At 25.2% G+C, this 24,200-nt stretch overlaps 5 protein-coding genes across 5 annotated transcripts; all 5 read right to left on the reverse strand.

Moving 5' to 3' along the window:
- Positions 1 to 978: 978 nt before the first annotated feature.
- Positions 979 to 5,292, reverse strand: PmUG01_11023400 (conserved Plasmodium protein, unknown function; the record flags this gene model as incomplete). Its single annotated transcript, XM_029005878.1, has 1 exon — positions 979 to 5,292. The coding sequence occupies one exon, from the start codon at positions 5,290 to 5,292 to the stop codon at positions 979 to 981; it is 4,314 nt and encodes a 1,437-aa protein (XP_028862423.1).
- A 2,946-nt stretch (positions 5,293 to 8,238) lies between these two features.
- On the reverse strand, positions 8,239 to 9,718 carry PmUG01_11023500 (conserved Plasmodium protein, unknown function; the record flags this gene model as incomplete). The annotated part of the gene is made up of 3 exons (XM_029005879.1): positions 8,239 to 8,501; positions 8,788 to 8,895; positions 9,295 to 9,718. The coding sequence occupies 3 exons, from the start codon at positions 9,716 to 9,718 to the stop codon at positions 8,239 to 8,241; spliced, it is 795 nt and encodes a 264-aa protein (XP_028862424.1).
- Positions 9,719 to 10,445: 727 nt separating this feature from the next.
- PmUG01_11023600 (exonuclease, putative) lies at positions 10,446 to 13,005 on the reverse strand (the record flags this gene model as incomplete). Its single annotated transcript, XM_029005880.1, has 2 exons — positions 10,446 to 11,584; positions 11,958 to 13,005. The coding sequence occupies 2 exons, from the start codon at positions 13,003 to 13,005 to the stop codon at positions 10,446 to 10,448; spliced, it is 2,187 nt and encodes a 728-aa protein (XP_028862425.1).
- A 1,600-nt stretch (positions 13,006 to 14,605) lies between these two features.
- PmUG01_11023700 (calpain, putative) lies at positions 14,606 to 20,983 on the reverse strand (the record flags this gene model as incomplete). The annotated part of the gene is made up of 1 exon (XM_029005881.1): positions 14,606 to 20,983. One exon carries the CDS (start codon positions 20,981 to 20,983, stop codon positions 14,606 to 14,608), a length of 6,378 nt encoding a protein of 2,125 aa, XP_028862426.1.
- A 2,072-nt stretch (positions 20,984 to 23,055) lies between these two features.
- PmUG01_11023800 (conserved protein, unknown function) lies at positions 23,056 to 23,631 on the reverse strand (the record flags this gene model as incomplete). Its single annotated transcript, XM_029005882.1, has 1 exon — positions 23,056 to 23,631. One exon carries the CDS (start codon positions 23,629 to 23,631, stop codon positions 23,056 to 23,058), a length of 576 nt encoding a protein of 191 aa, XP_028862427.1.
- Between the last annotated feature and the right edge of the window lie 569 nt (positions 23,632 to 24,200).

Raw genomic sequence — 24,200 nt, forward strand, 5'->3', positions numbered from 1 at the left:
GTAGTAACATAAAGATTTTATTGAAAAAAACAAAAACAAAGACAAAAACAAAATGGAAAAAAATATTGAAAAAAATATGTACAAAAAAAATGAGAAAGCATGCAAATATATACATATAAATATATATTAACGAATGGATAAACACAGAGATGAAATGGATACTACTATGAATAATGACAAAAAAATAAAAAAAAATTATGAACTGTTAATATATTAATAAAAAAAAAAAAAAAGTGAATTTCTTAGCTAGTTGGAATTTAAATAGCTTTTAATTTTTTTTTTTTTTTTTTTAAATAATAAAATATTGTTTAGAGTGTATATCTTAAGAATTATATATTTAAAAAAACATCAATTTTTCAGTAGTTCTGAACTAATTGTAACTGTTAAATTGTTCAAAATTTTTCTTCTTTCTTTTTGAAAACATGACGGTTTTAATAATAATGTATATGGATATTCTGCTTTTGTAATTTTTTCATCGTTCGTACTGCTTATTTTAGGCTTCGATCTGTTTGTTGTTATTACTTTATTGCTATATACACATATATATATGTTTTGCATTTTTCACTTACACATCTTAAGACTGTTAACACTACTTTTGTTTAGTTCATTTCTATTGATGTTGTCATTTCTGTTAACAGGGAATGGTACCTTTTACGATTTCTCCACTTTTATAGCATGCCACTTAATATGAACGATTCTTCTATTTAAGCAGAAATAGATATATATATGTGTACATATATGAGCATACACCCATATATACATATTTGTATATATGTAATAAGTAAATGAACAAAAGGGAATTCTACACATTTCCACGTGGTTCTAAATGTAAGCCGCATCTAACAGTTATATTATCATTTATAAAATTCTGTACCTTTATTTATTTTTACACGTACTTTTTAATATTAACATTTGATATCCTTTCTCACATATACATTCGTTGTTGATGTTGTTGAACTATGAAAGAAATTTTGATTCCTATTTTGAAGTTAAATAAGTTGCATTCGATTTTTTATTATCCATATTTTTATTAGAATTATACATAAATGAAACGTCCGAGGTGTTTCGAAGTACGGTGTTATTATTTATCTTATGTTTACTAGAATAAAACGTATCATTCATATTGTCCATGTCGCTGGAATTATTTCGTTTATGAAAACGCTCATTTACTAATTTTGTACGTCTGTTGCTCATCTTACTATTTTGTTGACATGATGTTGTTTGCTTATTTGTTTTATAATATGTATCATTATTCACTTCATTTTTTACAAAATCACCCTTTTGCTCATAATTCTGATATTTTCTCCTATAAAATACGTTATTATTATTATTATTATTATTATTCATTTGATTCTTATTATGGTTTATCTTTTTACCCATTAGATTATTATTGCCCAATCGTTTGTCTGCTGATTTTTTTTCGTAGTATCCTTTTTTATTGAAGTTATAATCATTTATTCTTTCTTCATTTTGATTGTCTCTATAAATAGTGTTATTTTTTTTCCCATAAAAATTTGAGTTTGCAACTGCATCATCTCCTTTCTTAGAATTATCATATTTCTTATTTGATGAAAAACTTAAAAAAGAACCTTTGTAGTTACTCGAAGAATTTTTATGGAATGGTGGTACGGTTTTCTTTTGATTATAAGAGCGATAATTATTTTTTCTGTTATAATATTTATTTTCTTCATTATGTGTGCATGTATTATTAATTAATAATGCATTCGAAGAATTTTTTGAACTCATGATATAATTATTCTTCGTTACACTGTAGTTCGCATTAACAGAATTATCTACATAATCGATCTTATTTAATACATTTGAATAATCACTGCTATTTCCATTAATAACTATTCTTTCATCTAATCCTTTTGTATTTACTTGAAAATTTGAATTATCTTTATTAAATTTGGTACCTTCATTATTACATTTTTTTTCTGAAGTTTCACTTATTTCTGTTATGTTATCATTATTACTTTCTTCCCTAATATTGTCGGTATAGCATGAATTTAATTCATACATTTTTATTTCATCCTGAAATACTTCATTACCATTCTTCTTTCTATTTTCTTGATCTAAATAAGCCTCTAATAATTTATTATATCTATTACCAATCCATATTTTGAACTGTTTGAAATTAAAAGAACTAGACTTTCCTGTATTATTAGTTCTCTTTTCATCCCTCTTTCCTATTAAATGATTCTTTTTATCTTCTGGATATTTACAATAATCATTCTTACTTATATTTTTCATATTTTTATCATCCTTATTTGCTAATATATTGCCCTGAACTTCCTCATCCTCACTTCTATCTGTGATATTATAATTATCATTTTTAACGCATTCACAATTGTTCATCTCTTCATCATTATATCTTCTAATATTTTGGATATGTTTTGTTTTCTCCCTCGTTAAACAATCTTCAGTATTATATTCCTTTTTTCTTCCCTCTTTTGTTATTATGCATTTTGTGTCACTGTTTTCCTTGATTTTACTATGGTCTCTATTACTCTTATCCACCTTTTTACTACTGGGAATGTTACTATTATCCATATTAGTATGATCAGACTTACTATTATCAGACATATTATTCACAATTTTTTCTTTATTCTTAAAACTGTTATCAACCATATTACTGTTTGTATTATTTACACCATTATTAGCATAATTACATTTATCAAGGTTCCTATTAAAAATGTGATTATTATTATCATTAATGTGTTCATACATGTTTTCACCAGTATTCTCATTAGTAGTAGCCCATATGGTTTTATTAGACACATTTTCTCCACGTTTAACTAAATGATTGGAACTATTTTTATAAACATCTGTTTCATCTACTTTCACGTCACTTAAATCATTTGGTGCACAGCTGTTTTCTTTTTCATAATGATTTGATTCTTTATTATTCATAATTTTGTTATCATTTACCTTTTTATTATAATTATTATTACCACTATTATTAAATGTGTGTAACATTTTTTTATTATTATCGTTATTCATATTATCACTTCTTTTAAAATAGTTACTTTCATTATTTTTTTTCCCGTATTTTTCCTCATTAATAAATTTTGTGTCTGATTTTTTTATATTTGATATTTCTTCCTTATTTTTAAAATTATTTCTTTTAAAATTAAAATTTTTGTTATTTCCACTTTCATCACGTGACACAGGGTGATTATTCCTATTCATACTATTGTCCTTATGGATTTCCTCGTAACTGTTATCAGCCCTGTTATAAGTGTGCTTACTACTATTAATATACTTGTTACGGTTATTGTTATTATCACTGTTACTATCGTTGTTATCACTGTTTTTACCACCACAGTTAACACCTTTGTTATCATTATTCTTATCAACGGTATCACCAATGTCATAATTATTACCATTACTACCATTGTGTCCATAATTATTACCGCTATAACTGTTATTTTTGTTGTTATAATTTTTACAGTTATCAATATTTTGTACAGTATTATCATTCATTTTTGAGACACCATTATTACTTTTCCGATAGCTATCAATATTTTTGTAACTGTTGTTGATACTACTCGTGCATACACTATTCTCGTTACTATTTTTATGCTTTTTTTCATTACTATTATGTATATCTTTTGTTTTACAAATATAATTATGGCCATTTTTGTAATTTTTCCTATTTTTTATACTTTCATTATTCTTATAATATTCGCTACTCTTAAAATTATCGCAAGCTGTATCAAAGTCAAAACTTTTGCCGTTATCATTATTGTTTCTACATTCAACTTTTTTGTTATTCCCTATATTTCTGTAACCGTTATACTTTTTATTTGAATTATTCGTGCTCGTGTTATTATTTCGGAAGTCCTTCTTGAAGTTTGTGTTGTTCCTACTATTATTATATACTGAAATTCTTTTATAGTTTTCACTATTATTATTATTAATATTATTACTACTATTATTGTTTGTGAGTTTATTGCCATTTGTTTTCTCATTATTATAAGGTTTCTCTTTTGTGTCCTCGCTTTTTCTACCCGAATTAATGTTCATACTGTTAGTACTAAATATCCTAATGGAACCTGAATTTAAACGACTATTATTATATACCTCTTCTGTATTCATATTTTTTACGTTACTACATTTTCCATCTTTTTTGTCCTTCTCCACTTCCGGTTTTTTAATATTTTCATTTTTCGTATTTTCCATTTCATCATGTATCCCTATTTTTCCTTTTTCTTTTTTATCTAATTCATAGTTTGTTAAACTTTTATCCTCATTTACTTTTATATCACAATTATTGCTTTTAATATATTCTCTATCCCTCCTTTCAGTATGTACAACTTTATCTTCTCTTCTATTACTTTCATTTTTTACAGAACTCTTTTTAGATATCATGTTCATTTTTTTCGAATCACGTACCTCACCTGTAAAATTTATATCATTACTGCTACTTACTTTTGAATCATTACATAAAGGTATATCCTTCGAGATTCCTACTAAGTTATTGTTACTTTTAGAGCATAAATTATTTGTGTTATTCACATTAGCTTCCATGTTTTTATCGTCCTTCGTTTTATTATTTGAATAAACGTTATTCACATGATTTGAGCCATTTCTCCCCTTCTCCATTTTATTATGGGGTATTTTCCTAACATTTTGAAAAGGTTTATTGTTGTTATCATTACAATTTCTGCTGTCAAAAAAATTTGTTAAATTTCTATTTAAGAATGTGTTGTGCTTTTTTTTAACATCATTTTTCGTATAAGCTCTATTAAAATAGTTTGTGTTTTTTCTTCCCCATCTTTCATATCTCCCTTTTTCATTGTTTCCCCTTTTGATACCGTTTCCACAATAGCTATTATTATTGCTACTACTAGTACTGTTGTTGTTACTTCTTTGAACCTTAATTCCTTTATCACTAATATTTTTGTTCTTGTTACTATTGATATTATTCATGGTACAAGAGGTACTGTTCTTATTAAGACTACTTATATGATTACTCTTTACATTAGTGTTACAATTATTTGTAATGACATTCTTATTATTACTATTACTACTATTACTTCTACTAACATTAATCTTAATATTTTGGATGCCTTCTTTTAATACACTTCGTTCTTTTTTTAAATTTTCATTAAAGTTTTCAAAAGTATACCCCCTCTCATTGTTATTTCTTTCCTTATATTTGTTTACTTTATCATTTGCATTACTTTGAGTTTTCGGATTAATCGAATAAAAGTTACTTTTATATTCTTTTTTAGCATAGTTACATTTTCCTGTATTTCTAATTTTTGTTTCTTTTTGATTACTCATTTTAATTAAAAAAAAAAAAAAAAAGGCCTAATTTTTTCTTTTTTTTATCTTTTATAAATATTTCTTTATTTTATGTTATTAATTTAACTTCGCCAAAATAAAATTAAAAAAAAAAAAATATAATACAATGAATTTATGTATACTTCTATGTATATTCATACCTTTATATATACTTGTACATATTTGTACATTTTTATATATAAGTACATATATATATGGGCGTATTTAAGTACAAATACAAACACTTACGTGCGTTTGTATATATTTACAAAGTCAGCTTTTAATATGATTATAGAATTTACATTTAGTTTATTAAGATATGGAAAATTTTAGGAGAAAATATTTTTAGCATCTAGTGAGCAAGTACTTATGAAAAATTAACTTATGAAAAACTGTCAAGACATAAGGTGTAATAACCTATAAATGTATATTTTAAAAAATAGAATAAATGAATAAAAAATATTAGCTCGTACTCCGTTGTACACAACGTAAAAAAAAAAATGTGCAATAATGCAAATGTACTTTTTATGGAATATATTTGGTTCATTAAAAAAAATTTTATTGATGGAAAATTCTTAAAGGAATATGGAAAAAATAGAAAAAAAAAAAAAAAAAAAAATACATATAAATTATGTAAAAGATTACATCTATATAATGGTAAACAAAAACTTCCATGTATTTATTATATGTAAATATATACATTGTATATGCATACATGTAACTTTTTATTCTATTATTTTCCTATTATCTTCATTTAACTTTTTCTTTTTTCTTTTTTTAAAAGCAGTTCATTTTGCTCTTTTAGCATTATTTTTAATGTTTAAATCTTTTTTTTTTTTTTTTTTTTGTATCCTCATTGCATTGTTATTAAATTCTTTCATAAATTACAGCAATGTATTTTATTCTTTTTTTTTTTTTTTTTACATTCTCCTTACACGTTTTCTTACGGTGTTTAACGGTAAGTTTATTAATTTTTTTTAACTCGTGATCTTTTTTGTTTATTTTAACTATGAAATACTGATTTAATTACATGAAACCTACTCTTCTTATATAGTACATAATTATTAAATTTAAAAAATGAAAAAAAGTTTATTATTTTTAATTCATGGAAGATTCCTATTTTTGATTAGGGTGTTCAATTTTTTTTTTATTTTTAAAAAAAGGATAGTAATAATATTATATTGGTCATACATATATACTCATTCACTATAAATTTTTTATAAATTTATCATTTTATAGGATCACTGAACCTTATTTTTAAGAATTTTAAAATATTTATTTAGCAATGTGCTACGCATTATACAAGTAAAACCGGAATATTTAATTTTTTTTTTTTTTATTTTTTATATTTATCGTAGTACACGTAGCTTTAATATTGTTTTGCTTTTGTTTTATATTTTATATCTTTTATATTTTATCATTCATTTGTATTTTATTTTTTTTTTTTTACTTTTTCGAAATTGTTCTTTTAACATCATAATCGATTAGTCCTTCTGTAATTGATATATGGAAATTTCAAAAAAAAAAATTTCCTTGTGTATATCTAGAAAATATGTAGTAATAGGAAATTACTTTCTTTTTCAGTATATTTTACTCATTTGTAGAACTTTTGACGAGCTGCTTAGTATTTACCATGAAATGTCCTTGTATGTTCAAAAAAAAAAAAAAAAAAATTTTCTCATAATTTCAATTTTTTTTATATAAACATTTTGTAAGATTATACTTACTTTTCATTTATGTAAAAGTCATTTTTGAAATAATTTGTGAAATTCAAAAGCTACTGAGATGTATCATTAAGGAAAAGGAAAAATAATGTTTGTTCAAAAATGTTTTTGAAAAAACATATATTTGAAATTTTATTTGTTTTATTATTATTTAGTAATACGGGAAATTACAAAATGTATTTTATTTATTTCTTTTTGTGTGTAATAAAAAAAAAAAAAAAAAAAAAATAGGGGGTTAAGGAGAAAACAAAAAAGCTCAATTATATCATTTTTTTTTTCATTTCATAAAATAAGGAACAAAAAAAGATTATTATTACTATATATATATTGAATCCGCATTACCTATATTTTGATTCTTTCTATATTTAAAAGTAACTTTTCGTAAAAACCTTTCGAAAAGTGATTAGGAGGGTGTAAAATAATATGCATGTTCTTTTATATGCATAGGATAGAGGAAGCGAAAAATTAGATTTTGTCAAATGTCCTCGAGTGAAAAAGTGAAAGATATGAAGAAGCAAATCAATTAAAATTAAATATGATTCAACGCATATATAAAAATAGAAGAATTTCCCTTTTTTTTTCTTCACGTTTGAGAAAGAGTGCATGTCTATAACAAAGGATGCACAAATAGAAAAAATTTTGCTTAGTATGCTTTACATATCCATTGTAATATATATTTAACTTATTTTGAAGCATTTAATAGAATTTAAAAACGATTTTTTTTTATTTGCTTGAACTTTGCAAAAAAAAAAAAAAAAAAAATATCGATAATACCAGGTGTTGCGAATCATTAAAGAAAAGTTAAAATTTAATTTTTATAGAAAAAAATAAAAAAACAAGAAACAATAATCAATAAAGATGACATCTAGCATATTTATAAACAAAAAAAAAAAAAAAAAAAAATGTTTTAATTTTTGTTGAAATACTCTTTTTAATATCTATTTTGAGTATGTATACATTAATAAAAATGTACCTGCTTAGAAAGAATGCTTCATGGAAAGAGAAACTCTTGACTTTATGCTTTTTTACAAACATCTTTTTCATTTATTTATTGTTTTTTCCAATTCCCTACATGCAAGTATATATGTATACACATGTATCTGTAAACATTTTTAGAAATTTACAGTGCGGTTTTATAGTAATGGTGCGCTTCCTTATATGACAGTTTTACACTTTTTTTTTTTTTTTTAACTTCATCCTATAAGTAGTTTTCCATTGCATGCTATGATTTTATTCTTCTAAATATTTCTTCATGTCGACATTTCATATTTGAGCTTTCAAAAATGAACTTGGTTCTTTCAATTGCCTCTTCAAGATATTTATGAACCACATCTGAACTCCATTGAGCTAAATGTTTTGTTGTTTTTATATCATCATCATCCTGATTTTCTTTTTTCACTTTTGATAAACTTTCATCTTCTATGTGAGATATACATTCAAACCCAGTTTCCGCGTCAGAATATATAGGATACACATGCATGTTACCTATTAAGCAAGAACAAATTACCATAGTGCTAAATGAATACATGAATTATTACTGCGTCATCCAAAGCTAATATATTAATACGTTAACACTTGAAAAAATATATGTGAACTGCTGTTTAACTGTTTTGTATTGTTTTGTTATGTTTTCTTTTCTTTTGTGTGTATGTGTTTGTATTTTTTGTATTTTTTTGTATTTTTTGTATTTGTTTGTATTTGTTTGTATTTGTTTGTATTTGTTTGTATTTGTTTGTATTTGTTTGTGTTTTTTTTTTTTTTTTAGTGATACCTTCCTCTCCTTCTAAGTACAATAATTTATGTTTTGCGTTATTTGCTTTTTCTAAAATTTTCTCTTTTTCCGTATCATTTACTTTTTCAACTTTGATGTGTTTTGTCGCTGAAAAATATTTTATAAAAATGCACTAATACAGGACTCATGTTTTCTTTTAACAATTCAGACAATTACACACATAACAAGAAATACGTTTACGAACATATACACTGTACGATTGTAGAAACATGGTAATTTCTCATTTTGGAGTAAAATACAACTTCACCAGTTTGCAATTTCTTACACACATATATATATATATATATATATACATTTATATATGTATATATATTATATATAAATATATTTGTAAATATACTTGCAGATGTGCTTGAAAACATGCTCATAAGCTATGCATGTAGATATGTGCACACATATGACAACCTACAGTTACAAACTGCAGCAAACACAATATTCGCGTAGCTAATTTTTTTTTTTCATGAATAAAGTAAAAAATTTACTTACCAATTAACCATCTCTTTTCATTAATTTTAATGACCTTTTCATTTTTTCTTTTATTTCTTAAATTAAATTTTACGAAATTTTTATTTTCCAACACTTTAATATCATTAGTTTTAATAACTTTATTAGACGTATTTTTAGATATAGGTAAAACTGTATTGACTATCTTCTTATTCTTATCGTCCTTTAAAATATATGTGGTATTATTAGCTTTTCTTAAATTATTCTTTACTTCGTAGTTATTTATACTTATTAATTCTCTTCTTTTTGTGTTGTTTCTCAATTTAGAAAAATATACCTTTTTATTTTTAAAAGAAATAGTACTAATTGAATATTTCTTAAACTCATTCATTTCAATTCGTAATTTATTTATTTTCGAATGAAAATTTTCAATCCTGTCATTCCATCTATGATCTAGTGCTTCCATTGTGTTTACTTCTAAAATATGGTATTATATATTTTGATATTATTTTAACAAAAAAGACCCACAAATTGAGTAAAAAAGGTGAGATCAACTGGACAACAATTGAACAAAAAAACAAAAAATAAGAGAAAGAAAAAAAAAAAAAAGTTATAATAATAAAATAAATAAGGAATCTACAAAAAATTTTTGATTTATTTTTTTATTTTTTTTTTCAAGCATATACGTTTATATACATAAATATATATGCACACGTACATGTGCATACAAACTATATTCACGTATTCATATGTACATTTAATAAGGTGCTAATTTTCAGTATACGCTTTAGTGAGGAAAAAACTAAGAGAAAGTACTAAATTTAAAAAAAAAAAAAAATTATTCCAGTTTTATTATTCAAATTTGATTACACAAACTCGACGGTACCAATTTTTTTTTTTATTCCAATTCGTTTATTCCATTTAATTTTAAAGAAGGGGAAACATAATAGTGCAATATATATTTTGATTTATTTCATCTTTTTTTTTTTTTTTTTTTTTTAATTTACGTGTACGTACAGTTCTTCCATCTTGAAACTTAGGAGTGTTCTTCAAATATGAGCACCATTGTAACATATGCATATAAACATACAACTTGTATGTAATAACTACCTGCATGATTCTGAATACCTCCTTTCCCTTTTCTACCCTCTACTTTTTCGTAATTTTTCTGTGCGTTACTTGGTGAATATCGCCTATTCCCAAGAGCATAATTTAAATTTGTACTTCTGAATGAATGTATTGATTAAACAACTGCTATTCGACAAGCAGATAGAAATATAATTATTTTCTACCAATTGCTCTTCTATTTTTATAAGTACATAAGAGTCAATACCAGCATATTCTATTTGATCTCGTGTTAGCGGTCTTTTTTTCCAATTAGATAACTGTAACTGTTTATTTAATTTTTTCTGCAAAACTTTTTTGCATAAATCACTTAAACTTTTAAAATAAATCTTATTTGTATATTTACACGAATTTGTTATTATATCACTTTCTAAGTAGCTTATATTGTGTCTTATTTCCTTGTTAAGTTCACATGGGTTATTATTTATTACTTTTTTAAATAACAGAACATTACTATTTTCAAGTATATTTCTATTTAATAGTTCAAAATTCATTACATTATTGTCGATCCTTAAATTATTGCCATCATTTTTGTACACAAGGAAAGGATCTTTAAGGTCTATTACATTTACAAAATATGTTCCATTTGATGTGTTTTGAAAAAAGGAAAGTAAAATTTTCATATCACAAGAGAAATTGTAAAATAATTTGTAAATAAAAGGATTTTCTAATAACCATTTGAAAAAGGAATATACTAGGGATACATAATTATAATCAATGTTTAGTAAATCGATTATATAAATTCTGTTATTCGTCGCAATGGAAATAATACTAACCTTTTGATTTCTATTCCATTCTACATCAATAGCAATATAATACCTCTTTTTTTTTCTTCTCAAATGGTTATTAATATCATCTACAGTTATTATATTATTATTCGATTCAACATTGTACACATCATCATTATTATATATATTATTAACCCAATATTCTTTTTGATTTTTCTCTATTTCTACTACCATTTTTTTCAAATCTTCAATGTTGTTTAGGATAGAAATATTTTTTTTCATCTCTTCTGGTAAATCATAATATTCCTTGCATATATTATTTCTGGGACCCTCTATATGGTTTGTACATTTCCCATTCTTAAAATTGATCTCCTCATCATTACAAATTTCGATTTTTTTTACTTTTTCCATTTCTCTTCCTTGATTCAGTAGCAAATATTCCTTCGCTGCTAAACTCCCCCAGTAGTTTAATAAAAGCCCTGTTCAAATGGTTAAAAAAGAATAGTGCTTAGAGGTGTACTAATAAGATGTTGTACCAAAAGGTGCGACATCATAGAGAACGCTAAGAAGTGAACTGAAATGACGCGAAATGAATGCAAAGTGAAAAGTGAAATGTGAAATGTGAGAAGTAAAAAGTGAAAACGGTGAACCGAAACAAAATAAGCCGTGGCGGTATTGAAAAGACAGAAAAAAACAAAAATAAAAATAATAATAATAATAGTAAAAGTAATAGTAATAATAATAATAATAGTAACTACATAAATTGACGAGAATGAATATATAAATACGTAATTGCATAATTTAAAAAAAAAAAAAACGAATGAAGAGTTGTTCCTATGGAGCTATTTCTACCTGTGAGCCGATTTACGGAGAATAAATAGCAAAAAATGCCCCTCTTTAAATGATTATACTTCATTATGTCCAGAAACATAAAAAGGGAATTTTTAGACTGAATTTGTAATATATATTTCAATATAATTAAACAATTAAATGCTGAGTTATCTTTAAATGGTGTAACAATAGTCATATGCTCCTCACAAACAAATAAAGAAGACAATTCAATAGCACTAGTAAAGTATATTCTGTCATTTAAAAAACGACAAAATAAATAATCAACATTTTGTACGTTAATATTTTCTTTTAATTTCTCTTTATCATAACTTATACACTTTAATATATAAAGGAATTTTTTATATTTAATATTTTCACATAACAAATTTATGTCCAACTTATCCTTAAGATTATCATTATTTTTGAAAAAAAAGTCTAAGCTATTTAATACTATTTCTTGTATCATATTTCTTTTTTTTTTCCTTAAGGAAGGACTAACATTTTTTATAATATCGTCATTAAAAATAGAAAAAATGTATTCTACATTTCCATTGTTATTTTCAAAAATTTTATGATAGCATTTTATCAAATTAAAATAAATTTTTTTGATATTCTCTTTATATTCCTCTACTGTGGCTACATTCTTGGAATTTAGTAGTTTTAAAATAAAAAATATAATATTTGATGATATACTTTTACTTTCTTTTTTCCTACATAAGGTAGGAATTATATCATAAATTTCCCCTTTAACGTAGACCTTATTATTAGTAGAAGAATAATTACGATTTTGTAATTTAAATGTATTGTTCTCCAAACTTTTCCTAAAACCGTTACAATTATTCACTACAAAAACATTGTAAATTTTGCTCTTTGATAAATAATTTTCTTTTACTTTTATATTTTTTAACTTATATAAATAGTACGCACACAGCGAGTAACACACCGGCTTGTTCATGTTCATCCATGAACATTTCCCCCTGCTAAATATTTTATCACCTCTAGCAATAAATAAATGATCGGATTTATACTTACGACATCCTGCTAATATTAAATTATATATATTTTTCATATTAACGTCTTTAATTTAATAAATTTATTATGTGTATTTATTCATTCATTCATTTGTTCACTCATAATTTTTATATCTAAAAAAAAAATATTAATAATCTCCATGATCAATGAAATTATCATTGTATTATATTTTGGGAGGTAATTTTGCATCACATGATGTAGGGACATGTGTTCCTATATCGCAACTATGCGTAATTATACATGCACATGTGCATATCCTTAAGCTAAATTTCGTTCTAGTATATGTTTTAATTCAAATTCTTATAACCTACTTGAAAGTGCTATCTCGCTCTTGCTCAGCCTTTTCTATGTTTCTTACTAAAAATTGGGGGTAGTTTTACAGACGTTGTTAATATAAAAGTCATACACATTAAAGAAAAAAATTAAAAATCTAAATTGATTCAAGGTCTAATTTTATGAAAATCGACACATTATTATTCACAGATTTTAGTGGAAAGAATAAGCATTCTTCAGCTTTTATATGTCGTTCTTTTCAAATTTTAAAAGGTATATTTTTTTTTTTTTTTTTTTTTTTTTTTTACTTTTGCTCCTCTTTTGTATTTTCTTTACAAATTTTATAATTTTCTTAAACCATGTTCTTCAGCATTCTAGATATTTTCCTTACTAATTAATTTATTTTTTTTTTCATATAAGTTTTTGTTCTTTTTATACTATTTTTTTCTCTGTATATATTTTTTCATCTTTTTTTTTGGCTGTTGCTTTGAACATATACAAAAAAGGTAAATTATACAATATTAAAAATTTACGTTAAAAAAAAAAAAATAAAATAACCAAATATTTAAAATATATGAAATAACAAACATATAAAAATCAAAATTTTATTACATGATAAAACAAAATTTAAATTAACCTTAAAAATAAGAAAATAAACTGAAATGACGCAGGCTATTATGATATGTACTTCTGCTAATTAGTATTTTCATACATATGAAAAAAACTTGTAAAATAAATAAAGATTGATGCATATGTGCATGTATCCAGTATGTAGATATTCTTTAAGTAAATGTGCGAGGAAAATATGAAAAATGGAAAAAATAGAATGAACAAGAAAAAAAAAAAAAAAAAGAAAGGATTTATAAACGGTTAAAACAAAAAATTTTTTAAATGCCAAAAGCGCGAGTATAACTTCATAAGTGACAAATTTGATCAAGTATAAAAATTTCTACAAATTTGGAGAGTAAATATATGCATTATATGTATAAATGTACACATGGTAAACGTAAACATATGGTCTTATAAAGCAGACCCTATTTCTGTAATGGCTAATATGAACAAGAACAAAAAAAAAAAATAAATAAAAATTCGTAAATAAATTGATTTTCCCCTTTATTTTTATTTAATATATATATATTTTTTTCTTACAAAGTAAATTGTTTCACTCCTTTAAGGTGAAAAACATACCCTTCTTCATATACTTGAAAAATATGTACTTCTGTATGTATCATTTTGCAATCATGATATACGCTTGGTCTCAGTAATTTTTCATTTTCCCTAATTGGACAAACTTTATATAAAGCATACTAATTCTTCCCATTATATACTCCATTCATGGATGTACAGAATGCGTAAATCCATCATTAAGAATGAACAGGGTAACATTTGTCTATGAAAATTGACTTGTCTGACACAAAATGCACCTCGTGGTTGTAAAGAATGTCTTCCTTTATATTTGTCGTAATGAGCAATAAATAAGAGGTCCGGTCGTTCTCTAACTCAACTAAGGGAATTAATATGGAATTAAATTTAATGTAATAATCATATGCACATGTGGAAAGAGGAAGGATATCATTACCTGGACCCCCATGTATATTACATTTTTGTACTATTTTGTACATGAATCTATTAAACGAAATAAGAGAATTGAACGAGTTGTTTTTTATGATATTTCCACACTCCAGATCGTCCGCTAAGGAATCTGTATTACTTACAAGTTTATATATATTAACAAATGGAATTCCCTTAATGTCCATATTTTGAAAAAAGGTAATTCTCAAGGATAATAATGTAATTGATATGGTGTGAAATAAAATTACTGAATAACTTTTTAAAGAATATAAATGTACCAATTCATATTTAAAAAATGAAAACGGAGGTATAATATACGAATAAGGAATAAAATAAAGAATAGGCTTCTGTTTAAATTTCGGATAATGTATACATAATTGATAATCACCAGTAATATTTGCTCTATACAATGAAGGAATAAGACAATAGATACCACTCTCTAACGTACATTCAATATAACAACATCCAGATTTATATGCACCACTTGAAATGATTTCTCCTTTTTTTAATTTCCTAGGGGAAGATGTCATACCTTTAAATATTCTTAAATTAACAGAATATTCTTGGGAACATTCTAAAAATATACAAAATGACGAATCTTCAGGAACATAAAAACGTATATGGGGATTTCTGAAATAGGACCATAAATTATTAGAGCATCCACCTGCACATTCACTTGTCCATTGCCCTTTAAAGTAAAGAGACTCATAGTTATCTGATAATAATGGTGGTAATTCATATATCGATAAATGTGTATGACTAAATACTTTTAATGTGAAATTGAATTCTTCTTTTTGTGAGTATTGAGAAACTATTAATACAAAATCGATGTTTCTCATAATTTCCTGTTCACTATCTATAGAAGAATTTAATATTATTCCACCACTGTTTTCCCCTTTATCAGACGCTGTAATAACATCTCCTTTTGAATTACCCATTTTTATGTCATGGTCAACATTACTCTCCTTATCTTCTCCACCGATTACTAATTTGGTAAAAGTGCATTCCCCATTAGAATAAATTCCTTGCTTAATTGGAAATAAAGGACATATAATTCTATCCTTTCCTGCATGTATATGTAATGCTAAGTATTTCTGAGAAACATCTGTTTTTCTTTCTCTAACATGTCTTGATAAAAGAATCCATACTTCTATTGGTTTCTTTCCGATATAATACATCCCATCTTCTGATAAATCTTGTTTTCTTACATCCACATGTAATGCAAATTGAGGGTTATAAGCCACAAGATGTGTATCATCTAGTAATATAGAGTTAATTAAAAAACTGCTGTTTTCCCATTTAGTGTGAATTTCAAATTGATATGGGAAAATAACACTATTCCAACATATATAGATATGGGAAAAATATTTTACTACAACTTTCCAAGGGATCCAAAAACAACCATCATCTTTACCTTTTGCCTTTTCAATAGAATAATTTAATTTTCTTTGAACTTCTTTGGTCCATGTTGCATCATCATTATGAGAATATTTCCCTTTCCATCTAACACATCCCCAAGGATTTTTTATGTATAATAATTTATCCCCATTATATGAATCAATATTTAAAATTGAATAAGCATGTCTTGTTACAATTCCAGTAGAGATGGATACTCCTTCTGGGTAATCTAATCCTGATGGAGCAGCATCCTTTAATTCTAATGTACCTAAACATACTACACATTTTCCTTTTTTTATTCCTTCATACATATTATTCCAAATAACATCCCACTTTTCATCATATTCTTCATTTTCCTCGGTCAAAATTGAACTATCACCTCTTTTATTCATATAACTGTATTGATCCGCGGACCCACATATATATCCGGATAAATCCATATTACTTACTTCTTCGCTTTGGAATTTCTTCCCATGTTTTTGTTTCATTTCGTAATCCCTTTCCTCTTTCCTAAAAATCTTACTTTTTTGTTCGCCCAAAAAATTTCGGCCTAAATTTACCTTGATCATATTATCTTTCATGTAATTAGGAATGGTACTACTTATTTTGGATGTACCCAACAAATTGTCCTTATTATTGAGGTTTCCAAAATAAGTTTCACTGGAGTTTCTTTTTTCCAAATGATTTCTTACAAAATTGTATTCCGTCCGGTTGTTTTTCATTTGGCGATTTTTTACTAAACGATTTATTACTAGGCCATTTTTCTTTAATCCATTCAGATATGTCATATCATCGTTGTTACATAATAAACCTTTTAAGAAATATTTTGATTTTTTCCCTTTCATAAAAGAACACATTTTCATGTTATCATTTTTTCTATTCTCCTTATGAGTAATATACATAATTTTAAAAATCCAATAAATTTTTAATTTTTTGTATTTTAAAAAAGTATCTCTAAAATATGAACAATTGGCATTTCTATTCAAGCGGTGTATATTTAAGTTGGCAACAAATTTTACAGAGTCTCTAAAACGTAAGTTTAAATCATTTGAGTAAGATTCATTACGTGTATTATATGTGTTTCTACTGTTATTATTTAGTACCCCCTTAAGGAACAATTTTGATACATTTTTTTTAATTTTTTTTCTATTCTTAAAAATTCCCTTCTTACCTTTTTCTTTGTTCATTTTAGATACTATTCCCTCCTCTTCACTTTTATTTTTCATACAATAAGTAAGATGTTTATATAATTTATGGTTTCGCTGATCTATATTTGTATCCTTCCTTTGTTTCTCATCTTTTATGTTAAATTCATGTTTCCTCATACCTGAGTCACTATTTGGAGACGAATGAACAGTTAGGTGATCTAAGGAAGGGGGGGAGCTACTTAACTTGGATTTTAAAGAAATAGTAACAGGGATCCAACCAGTTAAATAATACAAATCTGAACCTGGATTGGACCCAAACATAGAGTATGATCCTCCCATTAATTTAACAAAAGCCTTCTCTAACAATGTAACCCATAACTCTTCTTTATTATTTGAATATGCTACTAATAAAGCATTGTTGTTCTTCACAGGTACATAATCATCTATTATTATTTTTCTTTGAATTCCATTACAGTGCAATCTACATATATACATACCACTTGGATTAAAAATAGGCCACGTTTTATTAACATGTAAAAGGTTAGATGTGCATGGTGATATAATACTTGATAAAACAGGAACTTTATGTTTTTTTTCATATTCAATTAAAACAGTCAAGGATGATAAAAAAGAACAGTCTGCAACAAAACCTTGCCTTATGCAATTATTATACAAATCAGTTGACATTACAATAGGGTTATTATATAAATCGGAGAGTCTTTTCCAAGAATCAAATTTTTTTTGTTGTCTAACACTTAATTCTAAGAACCCATCAGGATCTGTCCACTTATAATTTACCCATCCATATAATTTAAAACCATTTACATAGTGAAATATACATCTTCTCTTATGACACTTTTTGCATAATATATAATTTTTTTTTATGTATTTTTCATTCAATCTGTATTTGTGATTGCACTTTTCTTCTATCCCTCCTCCGGAGTACTCTCTCCCCCCTAATTTTCTATTACCTATTTTTCCGCTATTACCTTGTCTCACATTATCATTACTATAATTTTTAATATTATTAACATTATTAATATCGTTGTTAATATTATTATTAATATCGTTGTTAATATTATTATTAATATCGTTGTTAATATTATTATTAATATCGTTGTTTATATTATTATTAATATCGTTGTTTATATTATTATTAATATTATTATTAATCATATTATTATTATTATTTCCGTTACTATGTAGTGAATATAAATTAAGGTCATCAAATTTTTTACTGCTTACATTTTTACACCTTTTTCCCATTTCTGAATAATCCTGTGGATGCGGTATTTCATGGCAATATACTTTCTTTTTAACCTTCTTCACTACTTTTGAACTGTGATTACTGTTAACAATTTTTGCACAAGTGGATGAACAATTTCGTTCGTCATTCATTTTGCTTCTTATCTCGTCCTTTGGTTTGCTCCTTATTTCGTTAACTTCTCTCCTTTTATAATCTCTTTTATAATTTTTTTTTTCATACAGTGTCTTGGTCTTATAATCCCGTTCCTCCATCTCTTCTTTCTCTACATTATACTTCTCCATGTTACATTTGCTCCCCACCATTTTTTCATCATAAACCCTTGATTCGAGATTTGTATTAATAGGTGTAACGGAAATATCAATTTCTTTAGAATGTGGTGAATTATGTTTATTTTTTTTCGCTATCACAATTTTTATATCTTCTATTTTGTTTTTCTTTATATCCTTTCCTATGCAGAATTCATTTTTTTCTGTATGTTGCACATGGGAAACATAATAATTTTTTGCATTATTCATATTATTATTTGACACATTTTTATTACAACTTTTTTTTTTCTTTTCTAATTTTTCATTTTCTGCATTCTGTGTAATGTTCACATTATTGCGATTCCATGTTCCGTTATGAATGTTCTCAGGAAGTTCCTTTTTCTTACATTTATTTATGGAATGCCTTTTTTCCATTTGTTCCTTCGTGTTTTTCTTGTCCTCTTTTTTCCTCTTCCTTAACATGGTATCATCTTCCCCAAAAGAGATAGTACTACTTCTTAATTTAATTTTATAATTTTTATCACTTTTTTTATTTTGCAAAATTTTTAATTCTTCAATAACTATGTCTCTGGTAAAATGTTTATTATTTTCATTACCTTTTTTATTTTGTGAATCCTTCCGAATATAATTTTTTTTTTTTACTTCCTTATTTTTTACACTAACAACGGCCTTTTTATTGTTTTGCAATTTTCTGCTATAAGCTGAACGCTTTTTAAGGTATATATTGTAAAGGTTGTCCATGCTGAGATTTCTACTGTTAACATATTTCTTTCTCTTTCTCTTTCTCTTATTCTTACTAGCCCCTTTCATCCTATCCTGCTCCTTCTCTTCACTCTTCTCCTTTTTCTTTTTTTTATCACCTTTTTCCTTTCTTTTTCTTGCAACATATATAGCCTTATCATTAAACAAATAATTTTCATTTTTCAAGTTCCCTTTTTCCAGTTTTTTACGATTTTGTGTATCCTTATTATAATTATTGTGGAACAAACCACAAAAGTTAACCTCCTTATTTCGTGTACTCCCATCATCTCTTTCTATATTCTTTTTATTATTTTCCGCAAAATTTTGAACATATTTCAGATATAAATTATTTTTTATATCTGGGTCATTATCAATCCACGGGAGTATTATATATTTTCCAATTAAAGAACTTTCAAATAATATTTTAGAAGCATGTACATTTCCCCTAATATGACTGGGCATTATGGAAAAGAGGTTAAACATATTACAGTTATATCTGTAGAACTCATATATATGTAAAAATGAATTTTGTTTCAGTGTCATACTTCTAAAATCATGATAATACAGTAAAAGTTCTCTGTTCTTTCTCATTGCGCTAGTTACCATTTCTTTTCTTTTCTTATGAAGCACACAATTGGGGCGGTCTTTTAATGCAGCATCATTTTCGTTTACACATTTTTCTTTTTTCCCTTTATATATGAACTTTATTTTTTTTTCTTGCAAAATAGCTCTTCTTTCTAATTTTGATAATGAATCAGATGATTTTGTCTTATCACCATTACGAATTTTTTTTCGTAATAATGTGTTATTAATTGTATTTATAATGCCCTTAAAGGAATTGTTCTCAAGTTTATTTTCATTTACATTTTTTTTTTCCCCCTTGTCTCTTACATCATTTTTTATGCCTGTACATTTTGTTTTACATTCTTGGTTTATCTTCCCTTCAAACTCTTCATCGTCACTCACCTTGAATAATAATAATTTGTTTTTATTCTTTTTTTCTCTTCTTATTTCTTCTTTCTGTTCATTATCCATTTCCGCATGTCTCCTTCTCTCCTTTCTCAATTCTTTTGTTTTATAATTTACTTCAGAAAAGCTTATTCCACTACTGTTTTTTATATGTTCCTTATTGCTATTATTCCTCCATCTGACAAGTGGTGATTTGTTAGTTACTTCGTTAACCTCATTTTTACAAAAAGTATCTTCTATGTTATTACATGTTTTAGGAATACCTTCCTCAGTATCATATATTTTTAGAATATCATTATTAACGTTACTCTGAATTTTACCTGACTTATTTTTATCATCTTTCCTTTTTTTTACTTTCAATTTACTAAATTTACACCCCATATCATTATATGAAAAGCGTACATTTAGAAATTTCAATGAATTTTAAAAAATACCTAAAAAGGCTATTCTAATATCTTTTAATATATATAGCAATTCCTCTTAATGTAATACAAATGGGGGGGGATTATGAAACGAAAATGGATAACACAAATATATAAAGTACTCATTTCAAATGGATATACACCATATGCATATATATACATACATTAACATACATATATATGCACATCGCCATGTAGATTCCAAACAGTCTTTTTTATTCGTAAATTCCATGTAAAATAAAACATGAAATAAAATAAAAGTATATATTTATCAATATTACGTTTACTAATTTCTAGGAATGAAAAAAAAAAAATGTTTAGACTTTTCAAATTATTGACAAAATTAATAACACCAATCTAATAAAATCAAAAAAAAAAAATAAATATCAAAAAAAAAAAATAAATATCAAAAAAAAAAAGTAAATATCAAAAAAAAAAAATAAATATCAAAAAAAAAAAATAAATATCAAAAAAAAAAAAAAAAGTTTACAAATGAAAACATAAAATTTTCCTTAAATTTAAAAATAAAAACAAATTGTAAATTGTTTTATTAAACTAGTATACAAAGTGCTATCCACATAAGCCGTACATAAAGAAAATATAAATTTTGAAAAAAGGGTACTTCATGCAAAATTGAGAATTGATAAACAAAAAAAAATTAAAACAAATTTAACAGAATATTATATAATTTATAACACGTACCAAACGCTATGAATTAATGTGACATAAAAGTTTTAATGGTTTTCAGAAATTTTAAATATGCAAAAATGTAAAATTGTAAAAGGAATAAAAAATACAAAAAAACTATAGAAATATGAAAAAAGTACAAAAAATGTAAGATGATATGAAAAATGAAAAAATGTCAAAGCCAAATATAGAATTCAAAAATGTTGAAAATGATTTAAGATGAATTTTATAAAAATGAAATATAAAAAAGTTCAAGGGCAAGGGAATAACGTATAATAATTAACTAATGATAACATAATAAATACTACATCTATATGTGCATATGTTAACTCTTGTTTAGGGGTTCATCTGTACATATATATATCTCTATATATATTAATGCATAAATTTGTACGAACTATACGCCATGATTTTTTCCGTATTTTAGTTCAAGAGAAAACATAATACTAGAAATATAATTTACATATGAGATCTAAAATATGTAGCCTTTTTCTAACGAATACCGTACATGTAACCTTACATATATTAGGCGCCTACGTATTATAAAAAACCTTCATTTATTTTATATGCACTAACACGCCTGCATATATAAACAAAAATATGAATGCACATAAATTTTCGAAATATCCTGGTAATTGCAAAAGAAAAGAAGAGACATTTTTATTCTAAATCAAAAGTAGAATAATCTTCTGAATGAAGTGCTACATAAAAAAATCATGTAGAAAAAAGAATTCATGAAAAGGAAAAATAAGTTTGTATACTTGTATAATGTATAATAGTTAAAATATGTACCTAAATGATTAAACCATATTGACGTATATATTCTAACAAATTAGAAAATTAATATAAAAAATATACATATGCAAATATAAGAAGTAATCCCAATATAACCACATTAAAACCATTCGTTATTTCAGCTTACTTTTTAATAAGAAATTTATCATTTTAAAGATTTTTTAAATAAATTATGGCAACGAGTTAATTAAAAAGGTAAACATATATTTATTTACCCACACATATTACATATACACGGCTATATCAACTGATTTAATAGTGTAAGCTATGCTAAAATTATACGTGGAAATGGGTATCCACAAAAATATACATATATAGAAATTTCTACCCGCTTCACAAACAATTCAAATATTTGAAATAGAAAATTTCTTACCAAAAAGGGAGCACGTCCATAAAATGCAACGTTCACAATTAATAAGGGAATGCGTTCCTCATAAGAATACATATATATATATGTCCGTCCAGTGATCTCTTACGAAAAAAAATGTAACTACATAAAATGAATAAAATTTGCAAAGTTCATCGAGCACAAAAATTTTCCTTTTGTTTTTATTTCCATATATCGGCTTGCTCATCGGGCATCTTAAAGTCTCCAAATATTCCAGAAGGCGGTGCATATCCGAAAAACTTCTGAATATTCTGCCTAGTTAGCATAAGGGTTAAGGTATAAATAAAAGTTGATGAACAGTGATACAAATTTTTTCCTTGCAAACCTGTGTGAGTTATTAAGGTAAATGGAAAAATTGGTTTAAAAGGTAAAATTGCTATTGTTAATCCTTCAAATAGACTAAATAATAAAGGCATCATAGACATAAAAATTAAACCTGTTATAATATTCGCTTTTGCTTTTAATGTTGTCATCATTTTTGTTTTCTGCATATATATTTCTTCAGTGGTGACCTTTTTCTTCCCTTTTTTTTTATTAATAGTATCTATTTTACTTAATAACCCATCTTCCTTCTCCTTCTGAACTTGTTCATACAATACTTTTAATTCCTCATTTAAAGCTATAAATTTCTCGTTTCTATACACAAATAGCCAACTTAAAAATTCGGAAAAGATGCCGCAACCAATAGCTATTCCTATTACTATGAAAATATCCTTTTTTCTTATAGTATCGTCCATATTCCTTTAAAAAAGGAAAAAATAAATAAAATAAAAAAATAAATTTGTATAAAAAACTATTTATATATAGGAACTCGACATATAAATATTCCTAGGAATAAATGAACTGGAATAATTTTGTCCAGCAAAAAGTAGTCATCACATGGCAGACAATGTTATTCAATATACTTTTTTTATCTTTTCTCTCTTTCATGCCTTTTCCAAATAAAGCAAGATAAAAACAAACTATACGTTGCTACAACTTTTCAGAACATCAATTTACAACAAAAATTCAAATAAAATTGAAAAAATAAATATTCTTGGTAGTTCAAAATTAAACAGGCCGATATAATTAGAAAATATTTAACCTCAATTCCGTATTTCTTTGTTTTGTTTTATTTTATTTTTGGCAGTGTATTACTATCTATATTTACTTACCTTTAATTTGCACTGCTTTAAGAAATGTTCTTATGTTCTATTTTGATTGTGCTCACGTAAAACTAAGGTTCTGATTGTCTTCTTTATGTTATTTGCGTAAAATCTGTAATATAAGCCCAAATGGGAACACTCTACCCATAAGTTCATATATA

The sequence above is a fragment of the Plasmodium malariae genome (genome assembly GCF_900090045.1).
Source record: "Plasmodium malariae genome assembly, chromosome: 11".
Taxonomy (NCBI): Eukaryota; Apicomplexa; class Aconoidasida; order Haemosporida; family Plasmodiidae; genus Plasmodium; species Plasmodium malariae.